General features: G+C 57.9%; 1 protein-coding gene across 1 annotated transcript in view; it reads left to right on the forward strand.

The window, feature by feature from the left end:
* The window catches only part of LOC113476010 (olfactory receptor 52B2-like), a 10611-nt gene extending 2874 nt beyond the window's left edge, over positions 1 to 7737 (forward strand). Inside the window, exons 2-3 of the mRNA XM_026841284.1 lie at positions 5895 to 6041; positions 7455 to 7737. Coding sequence (XP_026697085.1) covers positions 5895 to 6041; positions 7455 to 7737 — 430 coding nt within the window. The remainder of the gene's footprint in view (positions 1 to 5894; positions 6042 to 7454) is intronic.
* Positions 7738 to 12418: the final 4681 nt, after the last annotated feature.

Below are 12418 nucleotides of genomic sequence, written 5' to 3' on the forward strand. Positions count from 1 at the left end.
GGAATCGAGGGGCGGCCTCCCCAGTGCCCAGCCCAGGGCTCAGATCCCTTCCCTGTCCCTGCTGGCCACGCCAGTGCTGACACCAGCCAGGATGCCGTTGCCCTCCTTGGCCCCCTGGGCACACTCTGGCTCATTCTCACCCCCCAGTCCCTCTCTGACCGGCAGCTCTCCAGCCACTCCTCCCCAGGCCTGTAGCCCCCCTGGGGGTTGTTGTGGCCAAAAGTCCCATCGAGCTGCAGGACTCTGTGGTCTGTGTCCCCCCAGTCCCTGGTGTCACACCACAACCGACGGGCAGTTTTCCTGGGAGGTGCCTCCTCTCTGCCCTGTAGACCTGGTTCTGGTCCATGAAGGGGGTGGGAGGGCAGAAGTGCCCTCCTGGGCCTGGCTGTGCCTGCGGGGTGGAGATGGAAACTGTCCCTGTCCCGGGGGCCTCTCCCCTGCCTTGACACCCTCACCCGAGGTGGCATTTCTACTGCGTCCCTGCGGACTAAGTTGTTCTGAATTTTACAGACGCCTCTGGCAAGCCCAACGTCTCCAGTGCGCCCCAAGCTTCTTTATGCTGTGGTGTGCATTTCCGTTCAGGTTTTGCCCGCGAATGTTTCCCTTCCCAGGTGTCCCCAGGCCTAGCAAAACACGGGAAAAAAAAACCCAAAACCCAACCCCTTTCTGACGTGCTAATATTAAAAGGGAGAAATGGAATTATGGAGGAAACTTGAAACTGCTTAGTTTGACATTAGCTCCAAATAAAATAATGGAAAAGTGAATATGAGACTTGATCAATAAAGTGTAAAAAGGACAAGAATGTAATTAATGGCAATCGGTACTTATTTTTGGTGTTTAGCTTCCGCAGAATCATGTCATTTCATTTGCTGATGACTTCCACATTGGGGTGATAAAGTTACCGGGAGGCTGAATAGAGCCTGTATTTTTTTATTTTCACAATATTGTGAGGTATAGCTCATTATAACAAGCAAACAGATAAATAAATAACAAGGAAATCGGATGTTAATGGAGTCTGGCTCACTGCAAAGTCTCCTTTCAGTGATAGCTCCCCACTGAGGGGTCGTTCCCCACATTCCCGAGGAGTTTCAGTGGGAATTGCTCCGGCGCTGGGTCTGATGCTGTATATGATTGTTACCGCTTGCGTGGAAGCAAGTATAAAATCGTGACTAATAAGGTTTTTAGATGATGTCAAGACAGCTAATTGAATAGAGGTGGATGCAAAGTCATCCTCGGCAGGAGGAGGGTCGGGGCTGCGCCAGGGCCGGGGGCTGCACTCCCAGCCGAGGTGGCTCCTTCCCCCAGCACACACCAGCGGTGCCTGTCCCTGTGAAACACCTTTCCCACCCCTGTAGTAACAACGGGGATAAGAGGAGGGGGAGAAAAATCAGGAGAAACCAGCGCTTTGAGCCAACTTTGCTCAGCCACAGTCCCGGCGGAGGGTTGGCTCGCAGTCCCCTTCCCGTGACGGTGAAAACAAATGACCCCACAGACGCTTCATGGGGCTGTGAAGGGGTGAAGCTGTGACCAGAGGAGCCCTTGTGGTGTCAAAGGCCGTGAAAATCCTCCTTGGGTCCCAGGAAACGCTGGGGGTCAGGACACGCTCCTCTGAGTGTCTCTGAGCAGAGAGGAGGCCGCTTGGTGACTTCAGGCGAGGGGTGGGGTGCTCACCTGAGAAGAAGCAGCACAGTCTTCCCCCAATGATGGGTCACAAAAAGGGTGAATTTCCTTTACCCGTTTTAGCATTTCTGCCATCAGATACGCTGCTCCTTGTCTGATGAATCAAGAAGAGCAAACCCCCCGTGTCTCATGGACATCCTCGGATCGCGAGCACCATCTGGAGAGTTTCCTCCACAGAAGGGCAGTAGAGGAGGCTGGAACACCTGCCGAGGACCACAGCTCTCCCCGAACAACGTGAAGAATCAGGTGAAATGAGGGGGAAGTGCTCATTTTCTGTTTCTTTAATCAAGGCTTGCAGCTTGAGATGGACTGGGGATGGAAGGGAGCAAAGTGGGGTGTCCCCTGAGGGCGGGTCCCCCCATGCTCTGCGGCGAGAGCAGATCCCCCAGCACCTGCCCGAGCTCTGCGGGCAGAAAACCCCCGTTTGTGGCCGGGGCAGGAAACGGGTGAGCTCCTGTGCTGAGCAAGCAAGTTCCTGGGCTTTTAGGACGTTGTAGTATCTGTGGAGGGGCTGCACTCAGAACGACACCCGCTGTGCCCAAAGCCTGTGCCGCTGCCTCGGTGCCAGAAAGCTGCTGCCGGGTGAGAGCCTGTCCTGGTGCCCGGCCAGACCTGAGCACCCCGTGGGGCCGGGGGGGTGGGCGCTGGGCTGTGTGGGGGCCAGGGCTGCAGGAGGAGGGCAACGGCCTCCCGCGGCCTGGGCTCAGAGGAGGGTGCCCCGGTGCCACCCCGACTGCGTTCGCTTGCGGGGAGTTGCCCAGGGCCGCCCGATGTACAGCCCCAGCGCACACACTGGAACGGCAGCCCAGGAGCGGAGACCCTGGAGGTGTGAGGCTCAGCTGGATACAGCCCTCAGCTGAGCCTGCGTGGTGCAGGAGCTTGGAGCAGAGGCCTCCCAGGGTCCTGGGGTGCTCCCCGTGACTCCGGGATGGTGTTAGGGATTGGGTCTGGCAGTGTGAAATGCTGGGGTTCCAGCCCCACACGAAGGTTGCCATAGGGGTGATTCCCACAGCCCTTCACAGAGGGTGGTGAGGTTCCCTTTAAGCTTCCCTCTGGCCTGGCAGGCAGAGCCGTTGGGTAAAGGAGCCCCAGGGGTCCCGCAGTCAGTAACCCAAGGTCAGGGGTCCCACGCAGGGATAAGAGCGGGGACCCCTCGCAGGAGGGGCAGTGTCTGTGTGTGAGGGGGATGCCCTGTGCAGAGTTCCCTGCTGGGGAAGGACCTCCCGCCTCCCTGGGACTGGGCTCCAGGCAGCTCTGGCTTTTGTCAACGCAGGCTCTGTAGAGATTCAGTGTGTGGCTTCCTCGGTCTTATGCATTTGGCTTGTTGACCTGGTTGTCTCCCGTCCCTTCTACAGGAGGCTGCATGTCACCGTTTATTGCAGCTGTTGCTGGTCATGCGGTGTCGTTGTTGGGACCATTGGGATTGATGTCAATTATGTATAACCTGACTGACTTGTCCCCGCAGCGATCCCCCGTGTACCGACCCTTTTGTGTCAAGTACAGTCTGGTTATTGGTTCCCCTTGATGCGGGCTGTGTCCTTTCTGCTAGGCCTGATAACTGGCAAAACAGGGGGGCACCCACTGGTCCCTGAGAAAGACCCATCTCCCCTCCGAGCAGGGGCAGGGAGAGGCAGTGACAGAGGCGTTTGGCTTTTGCCCGTGCCTGAACTCCGGGCTTCTGCAGGGCGCGGCCCCACAAACCAAAGGGGTTTGCAAACATCAAGGTTTTGGTGGTTTGCGAACAAGAAGTTTTGCTGTTGGCATCTGTCTGGCGCTTCCCGTGCGTGTGCCCACAGGTGGTTACGCTGCGCTTAATCAATGCGGCTCAGTGGAAGGAGACATTTAATGTCATAACCTGCGGGCTTGTCCAGGCAGGAGAACGGCCTCGCCGGTGAGCGGTCACGGCGTGTTGGGGCTGCTCTGCCCTCACGGAAGGCAGAAATGGGTGGCAGCACACACCCCCCCCGCCCCGAGCAGCGGGTCAGGGCAGAGCGGCTGGATCCAGGGGTCTGCGCTGGCAGCTCGTCTCTGTTAGACTGGGGCGCGGGCTCTGGGGGCTGGGCTGCACCCCGGGGACTGCCCTGTCTGTGCAACACACGCCTGACCGGAGGTGTTTTAGGGTAAAAACCTCCAGAAAACGCCCACTGCTGTGCTCAGCCGAGGATAAGCCGGGGCTTCTGGCCTGGCTGACCTGCTGGGGCTGCAGTCGATCCACAGCCTGGTTTAGCCTGGACAGGAACTTCCAGGGCAGAGCGGGCTGGGGTCAGCCGCCCAGGGAGGGCTTGGGCTGGTGCCGAGAGCGGCGCTGCCATCCCATCGCCGCTTTGGGGCCAGCGGTTTAAAGGAGCAAAAATGTCTGGAGAGCAGGGAGACAGAACAGGCGTATTATTCAAGCGCCAGAGAACGTACTTGATCTATAAAGGGTGCAAAACATATTAATTTTTAAAGAGCTGTAGAGGCATCTTCATTGCAGGGTGGAAGTCTCGGGAGAAAACATCTGATGCTCAGGATCATTGTAATGCCCTTGAGCAGGATGAATCTGCATGGATGGAAAATGAAGCCAGACGTATTCTGATTAGGAATAAAAGCTTTATTTTGAATAATGAGAATAATTAACCGCTGTGAGAAGATCATGAGAGCAACAGCAGATTTTCCAGCAGTGGATTTTCCATCTCTGTAGCCCCTGTGGGGAGTGGGAGGTGTTTGGTACAAAGCTGTTTTCTGCAGTGGTGGAGGACCGAGGGGCGGTCGCGTGCCTGCAGTGGGGCAATCTGGGGCATTTCGGGGGTGCCCCTGCCCGTTCCCTTTGGAAGGGCTCTTCTGAGCAAGCACAGGCGCTGGTGGCGCTTTGAGGACAGAGATACCACCTTCTCTGGTGCTCGGCGATGAGCCTTGTTGGCAGCCGCGTGCCCGTCCTGCCTCTCCCCTGTCGCCCGGCCCTTCCCGCAGCTCGTAGCGATGCCGCTGGAGGAGCCCGGGCCCTGCTCCCTCCTCCCAGGACCCTGACCTCCACCATCCCGCGGTCACCGTGGCCAAGGCCGCTCCCACACTCGCACCCCTGACCGCTTCATCCCCGTTTCCAGTGATCAGGCCCAGCAGAGCCCCTTTACTTGCTGGGTCCTTCACCGCCTGTGCCAGGAGTCTGTTGCCAGTGCATCTACAGATCCCCTCGGGTGCCTGAGCCCTGCTGCACCCTCCTTCCAGCAGGTACCGGTGTCGACTTCGGGCAGCGAGCAGCCCCGAAGATACGCTGGGAAGGAAGGGTCGGAGTCTGAAAGGGCTCAAACAAATGAATTTCTGACAGTCGTTGATTAAGACTAAACTGTGATGTGTAAAGCTTTGCGTGTGTGTTTTGTTTCCCAAGGACTCCTTACCTAGGCTTCTTTGTTTAGATCTCCTGATGAAAATCACCGAGAGCAGACTCGAGGCCTTCAGTGGGCGCTCGGGCAACCCCTAGAATGGGAAATCTCAGATAAGGGGGAGCTCGAACACGGAGGCACAGAGACTCTGTTGTAGGGAGGGTGATTCTGCTGGTTTAGGAAGGAGACACCTGGACTTGACCGCACAGCGCACGCTCTGGACGGAGGGTCAGCCAGTGAACGCTGTGAAGAAAACCGCTTGCTTCTGCCCTGCCTGGGCACAGGGCACACGATCAAGGGGCTCTGCTGTTGCCTGTGGGATCTCACGGCTGGGTTGGCTCCAGGGTGTCAGTTTTTCCCAGATCCCGCTGGTGTCCACAGTGGAGCGGGGCGGCTGTTCCTGGTCCTTGTGTCTGCGTGTCACAGCCTGGGCTGGGAGCAGAGTCACAATGGTGTAAAGTAAGGTGAAAGGACTCCGAACAAAGGGTGAAAATGTTTCTACTTATGGTAGAAAACAATTTAAACTTGGAAAAGGATAACAAGCGGTGTGATTTCTGATTAAGAAAAAAGGAAAGAAGAAGAAAGGAAAGACAATCAAATGAATCCGGACCACGGGCCCTGGATCCAGGGTTGTCTCAGGTCCGGTAGTCTGGGGTGGTGGGTGCACACCCAGCAAAGCTTCTGCTGCCTTTCCAACTCATCAGCTGATTAGCACACTGGGTGAGGGGGGGCAGGGATTCCACCAACTCATTTCTGTGTGCATTGAGGGGGAGATGGGGTGCACCACCCCGTGTCCAGTCGGGTCGGTGGCCGTACTCGTGCTGCCCACCTCTGGTTTTTCCTCTGTTCCCACAGATTTTTGCCGCCTTTGTGCATCCTGAGCAGCTGTGCCGCTCTGGGGGCAGCAGTGCTGACCTCTCGCCAGCCCTTGTCACGTCCTCAGCGGCGAGGGGGTGAAGTCTCTCGCGAGGCCTGCGTCTGGCTTGCACACCCGAGCCGCAAGTAAGGGGAAACTTTTGGTTTCACTCAGCCCAGTTTCCCCACTCCGAGCTTATCTGAGGAGTTTGTCAATACAGCCCGGAGGGAGTGGGGGGGATCCTCTGATGCACCTTTGACATTCCTCAGACGCATCACGATGGCCGCAGCTGGTCCGTGAGGTTTTCTGTGTGGATGGATGTTTGAGGCATCAATCCCTTCAGCCCCTTGCGCTGCGCTCTGAGACTCAGCCAGCAGAGAAAACGGCGACCATCCCATCATCCCACCATCGCCGTCCGTAGCGCCGCCTTTCCGTCACTTCCCAGTGGAGTGGAGCCGGTGGGGGTGGGAGGGGGGTTGTGGCAGGGTTAGCAGGTAGGAAAGAGATGGTCTGTAATTTAGAATTTGTAATAATTTAGAAAAATTAATATCGACTTCAAATAACCTGAAAGCTATGAAAAAATGCGAAACAAATGAAGCTGTTCTGGTATGCACCTGGATTTTTATATGGGCTCCATGAAAGTTATTCTTTGAATGTTGCAGATGAAGAAATGAAGCCCCAACCTGGCGACTGTGAACGCTTTTTTTTTTTTTTCCAAGCATCATGCAAACAAGAAATAAAACATGGGATGCGAAGACAAATTCATCTTCTTTTGGCTTTGTTTTTGAAAAAAAAAACCCATCAGCTCTCTCAGCTGGCTGAAGGAGAGATTAGCTCTGCTGCCGGCACTGGCGTGTGTTTGCTTTGTGCACGTGGAATTATGTGTGGATGCTGTCCCAGCAGCATCCTCAAGGATGGTGCGAAGTGCACCGGAACGGCGCAGCCTGCGAAACCCCTCCTGGGAACATCTGCGCCGGGGCAGCCCCGGGGATAGAGCCACCATAAGCTCTGGGTGCGCTCAGTGGTGATGGTGTTTCCCAGCTGAAAACCGCCGGTGCCTGGGAGCTCTGCAGGGGTCTGGCAGTGCCCGCCTGCAAGCTGCAGCCGTGTCTGGGATGGAAATGGTCCTGGGGTTCCCCCGAGCCTGGTTGTGGCCCTCCCCGTGCCCCAGGGACTGGGCTGGCTGGGGACTGTGGGGCCGAGAAGCCCGAGCTCAGCTCCGGGGGACGTGTCATAGTGCAGGGACCGTTTCACAGCAGCCAGCCATGGGGCAGGAGGCCACAGCGGGACGGGGGTGGCAGCGGGACTCCTCGGGTGCTGAGCGAGCGGAGCAGCGGTGCAACATCTCTCCGGTAGGTGCATTTGGCCTGTGTTGCGGGGAGAGGGTGTCCTTGTCCTTATTGTCACTGGTCCCTCCCGCCAGCTGTCACTATAGCGGGGCAACAGCCACCCCCCTGTTCCTTCCCACCTTCTGCCAGCACTGCTGGTTTTCAACAGGGCGAAGCACAGTCCTGGGCTCAGAGCCACCATGTCCAAAACTGTCAATCTATTGTCACTAGGGATTCCTCAAGTAACATCAGAGTGACTGTGGAGACCCTCGAGCAGGAGGAGAAGGTTGTGGATGATGAGAGAAGCACCATCCAGGAGTTTAAGGTAGAAGCTGGCAAGTGTTTCAAAACATCCCCTGATCTACTGGTCCTGGCATTTGCTGGGGAAATCCGCAAGGGTCAAGACACTTTGAGCCAGCATGGAGTTCACAGTGGGGTCAAAATCCACCTGGTCATCAGTCCCAGAAGAGCCCGCAGGACGGCCTGGCAGACCAAGAATGGGCGGCCACCGTGATGCAGCCTCCCAGCCACAGTAATTCCAACGTGCTGTCCTTGGGAAGCAGAGCTGCTCCACAAAACCCACGCCTGATCCGTGACAACTGGTCAGAGCTGTGGACCTCCAGCCAGGAAATAGCGGCCCGGGCCGTGGAGGACCTCTTGTCTATGATCCTCTGGTCAGGCCTGGGTGTGAACACCATCAACACATTTTTGCTGGGGTTCATCCTTGGGATGACAGGTGTACATCTCCTAGGCCTGGACTCAACGGACGCGTCAGACTCGGAGAGGAGCGTTCCCAAACAACGTGTGCCCATGCACAGCTTGGGCCCCTCCGTGGAGAACGTCCTTCACAAGGCTGATCTTGTCAGGGACCTCCTCATGTCCGACCCCCGGATGCAGCAGCTGGCTGAAGAAAATCCCGAGCTCGCTCAGACTTTTGCCGACCCACGTACTTTCAGGGAAGTGTTAGAGGCGTTCAGCAGCCCTGCCCTAACGCAAGAGGTGATGAGGATCCACGACGGGGCCATGAGAAACCTCAAAAGCATCCCTGGTGGGTCTGGGGTCCTGGAGCGGCTCCACAGGGAAGCCGAGGAGCCTGTCTTGGGCACTGCAGGCACAGCTGGACAACAACCCCTGCGCCTCCTTGAACCGTGACCCCCCGAGCGGAGCCGGGCTGCCAGCCCACACCGAGATCCAGAGGCCGCGGCCCCGCAGAGCCAGTGACCGGGCAGGGGCCCACCACGGGTGGTCCACTGGCAGCAGCGCAGGCGGCTGGTTTGTCCGCCCCAATTCGGGTGGTGCGGAGGGAGCAGGGGGACCCAGTGTGGTTCGGCAGCCGGCGGCAGATCCAGAGCTCATGCACGACCCGGTGCTAACGAGCCCCCGCAGCCCGGCCCGGGGCACAGCGGGCGCCTCCGGCCGTGGAAAACACCCCGTCCTCTCTGAGGAGCCCTGCGGCGCAGCAGGAGCTGCTGCAGGTCCGGTGGGGATCGCCGACCCTCCCAACACAAACACCAGACTTCGTGGTTTATTTGAGGGACTCGCCTGGTCGGGAAGGCATGGACAGCTCGGCACACAGCCGTGGAGATGATGAAGTTTTCATGTCAGACGAGGACGGATCCGAAGGTCCTGTGGGGATGGATGAGGAGGCGCCACAGATCAGGTTGAGGAGACAGACGGAGCAGCTCAGTGCCATGGGCTCCCGGGACCACAGCGCAAACCTGCGGGCGCTGGTCGATGCAGGAGAGATCAACGCAGCGGTGAAGACTGACCAGAGATTGACCCATCATCCGACAAGAGGCCGTAACCGCCTCGTCCGAGCCAGCGTCCTTTGGTGGTTGCATTCCAGCCTCATCACGCACTAACAGCAGCAGGTGCATAGTAAGAAGTCGTGTGCCGTACTTCCATTGGTGGGAATTACTTTCCTCCGAGCTGCAGGATTTCTTGCCTTCGGAAGCAGCCGACACAAGGACGTTTCTGGGGGCAGGCCCTGCCTGGATGTGGTACCACCCCTTTACAGATAGATCCAGGTCTGTGCGCAGGGAAAAACACACCAGGAAAAGAGAGCAGAGAGGGGAAACGTGCCTTTCCGTGGGTTAGGAACTGAGATCCGGATGATAAATGAGCTTGGCTCCCATCTGGGCTCTGAAACAAACAGTGGCACTGACATCTGGCCCTGAAGAAGAGAGGCAGGGGGTATCCTCTCCCTCTCCCGATTTGAAAGCCGGTCTGTCACTTGGGTCACTCTTCTCCTATGGGAGTAAAGTCCATGAGGCTCTTGGTGCCCGCCAGCGCCGTCCAGTTCTCCACCAGTCCCGTCCCACTGCTCCCTTCCTGCTCCTCCCGCCCAAGCTCTGAGTCTCCTTCCTGCTCTGGGTTCCCCACTCACTTCTTCCACAGGCGTTTCCCAACATCCTTCTCTTACAATATGCCCAGTGAGAGGTTTTCTATTGGTTCCTTTCACCTCCTCCTCACCTGCCCCATTTATGGTTCTGCAAGGGTTCTTTTCATGCCAAATTCAGACTTTTTCTGTCCTCTCCCTCCTTGCTCTTTTGTGTCTTGTTCCTTCTTTCTCCCCACAGCCTCTTTTTCACCTTTCTGGAGGTGACTGGAGGGTTGGTCCTGGGGACGTGGGCTGGGCGCTCAGCAGACCGTGGCTGGAAAAGGTCCCTCTCTCCTGGCAGCCCCCCGTGCTGGCAGCCAGGCTTTGCCTGACCCGCTCTGCTGAAGCACCGCTGGCAGGAATCGGCGCTGACCTTGGCCGCGTCGCCCGCTGAGCGATGGGCAAACGTTGAGGCCTGTCCTCTCTCGAGGCTGGTCTCAGCCACAGGGATGGAGCTTTTCCGGGGGATGGTGGGGGTCTCCACGCAGCAGTGTGTCAGCTGCCCCAAGTCAAGACTTTGCAAACTTCCCCGGTGCTTAAAGCCGCCCCTGAGGCCTCAGGATCCCGCTGCTGTGCAGCGCCTCTGCCCCGGGCTGGGCTCCAAGACTGGCGACAGCGTCCGCCCCAAACTCCCACGAGGCTGAAGGTGTGTGCGGAGCCCGTGCGGGCTGGGTCGGGCTGTTTGTCCGGGGGGATGTGCGGACAGGACGGGTGTGGGTGGCAGACACCAAAGTGTGGGATCTAGACCCGAGTCGTGCCTCCGGCCTCCTGCTGCAGCTCCGGGAGGTCTTGGTGTGGCTCCATCCTCACGTGGAGGAGCCCAGCACCACCTGGGGCATCGGGAACGCCCAGGTGGGGCTGGTGGATGTGACACGGGACCTACAAGACACCCGTGTCCCTCTAGCCCGGTGGCTGGGGATGAGGAGGAGTGGGATAGGGCAGCTCAAAGTCCGTTCAGGATTGATGGAGCATTTAGACACAGAAGATTGGTGGAAGGAAGTATTTCTTTAAACTGCTTGTGCTGCAAATTTAAGCAGTTTTAAGGTTTCAGTTATGAAAAAGTGTTGAAGTAACTTGCCACTTTAAACACATTTTTACCTTTTTTCCTTATAAATATTTTGGTAAACCTGGCAGGAACTGATGACACATGAAGAAATCACTCAATGTAGATTTTTTTTTTTTCGCCTTTTTTGCCAAGAAAGCTTTGACGACATGATCCTTGAGGTCCCTTCCAACCTGGTATTTTAAGATTCTGTGCTGTTTTTTTCCCCACAAATATTAACTGCTGACTTTGTTCAGCTCCTGTGCAGGATCTCTGGTGTGGTTTGGTGGTTGCTGGAGGGCCCCTCGCGCCGGTGTCGTGGGGAGCGTAAGGGCCGCTTGTGCTCGAGGACAGCCCGAGCTCTGCCGCTGCTCACCTCCTGCTCTCTCCTCCTTGGCGGTGGAGGCAGCGGGGCTGATGAGCTTCAGCTATCTTGGTGCTCCCCCCCGGGAGCTGGGCTTTTTTAAGGGTGCTGCCCTCAGACATGGGCGCTGGGGGCTTGGCAGGCAGAAGAGCAGGAGTCCGGCTGCTCGCCACCCCCCCCGAATCGGCTCTGGCCCAGCCTGGGCACTGCCAGCTCCTGCTCCGGGGGTCCCCCGCGGGCCTGCCCCCGCTGGAAGCTCCCCGGGAGATGCTGCCGTGCCCCCTCCTGCAGCTGCCTGAGCTCAGTGCCCAGCCCCGTTCCCTGGCATGGTGGATGATTCCAGTCCCACAGCTCCCGCCTGGCCAAGGCCATGAATATCATCTGCCCCGTGTCCCCCTCGGCAGCACTAACGGTGCTTTTCTGGGTGCCCCGAGCAGCACCCACCCCCTGCAGCTCCCTGGGCAGCCTGTGCTGGCCCTGAGCTCTGGCACATCCCCTCGGATTTTGTGTGGCCGTCCTACAGGGGCCGTGGCACAGCGGGACTCGTGCCTTGGGGGTTTGCCGTGTGGTGGATGCTCTGCTCCACCATCGCTCTTGGGGAATTTTTTTATGGTCAAAATCTTCCCGTGTTTCTGCAGGTGTGGGCGTGCTGCCGAGCCTGTGACATCCACAGCTGCCTCTGCTTGGAGGCTAATGTGTGCTGAAATGATTCAGCCTGCAGAAAATAGTTCCTCCAAGCGAATTTATTTCTAGCCCTGTGTCTGGTGAGATGCCTGAGGGGCTGGAGGGAGGGAGGGGTGGTCACCGGTTGACCTGGGAACTGGGGGAAACGTCCGGTCGTTCATCCAGGGAGGGCTCCTGAGCCCCCAACTCTCCCTCCTGTCCCCTCGGGGCGCCCAGCCTGGGAATTGTTGCTGTGGGGGAAAGCTCTTCCAAATTCCTTTTCTCGCATTAATCGCCAGGAGTGTTATGTATCATGCTCAGTAATCTATTCAAAACAGGGACTGCTATTTATACGTGTGTGCTAGGATATTTGCAAAAGTAATTGCGTCGCGTTTGTACGCCTGGATGCTCAGACGGCTTTTTTTAGGACTCCTCGCACCATTTTTTCCAAAGCTTGCCTGCCTCTTGCCACAGCCTGCAGCTACATCCCATCAGTCCAACCAGGGCCCCGAGGACGGGAGGTGCAAAGCCACGGGGGTGTAATCGTGTGCTTGGAGGGAAGGGGGGGGCACAGAGCGCCTCTGCAGGGACCAGCGGGACTGTAACGCGTGGGGGCAAGAGGGGGCTGGATGACATCCCAGGGCACGGCTCCTCGCCTGGAGGGCACCTAGGGAGCTGCTGAGCGGGGCACAGTGCTCCCCCCATCCTCTGGGATCCCGCAGAGGGGCGCAGGGCCCCCCCCGCCG

Source organism: Athene cunicularia (assembly GCF_003259725.1).
Source record: "Athene cunicularia isolate RWA chromosome 1 unlocalized genomic scaffold, athCun1 chr1_part4, whole genome shotgun sequence".
Classification (NCBI taxonomy): Eukaryota; Metazoa; Chordata; class Aves; order Strigiformes; family Strigidae; genus Athene; species Athene cunicularia.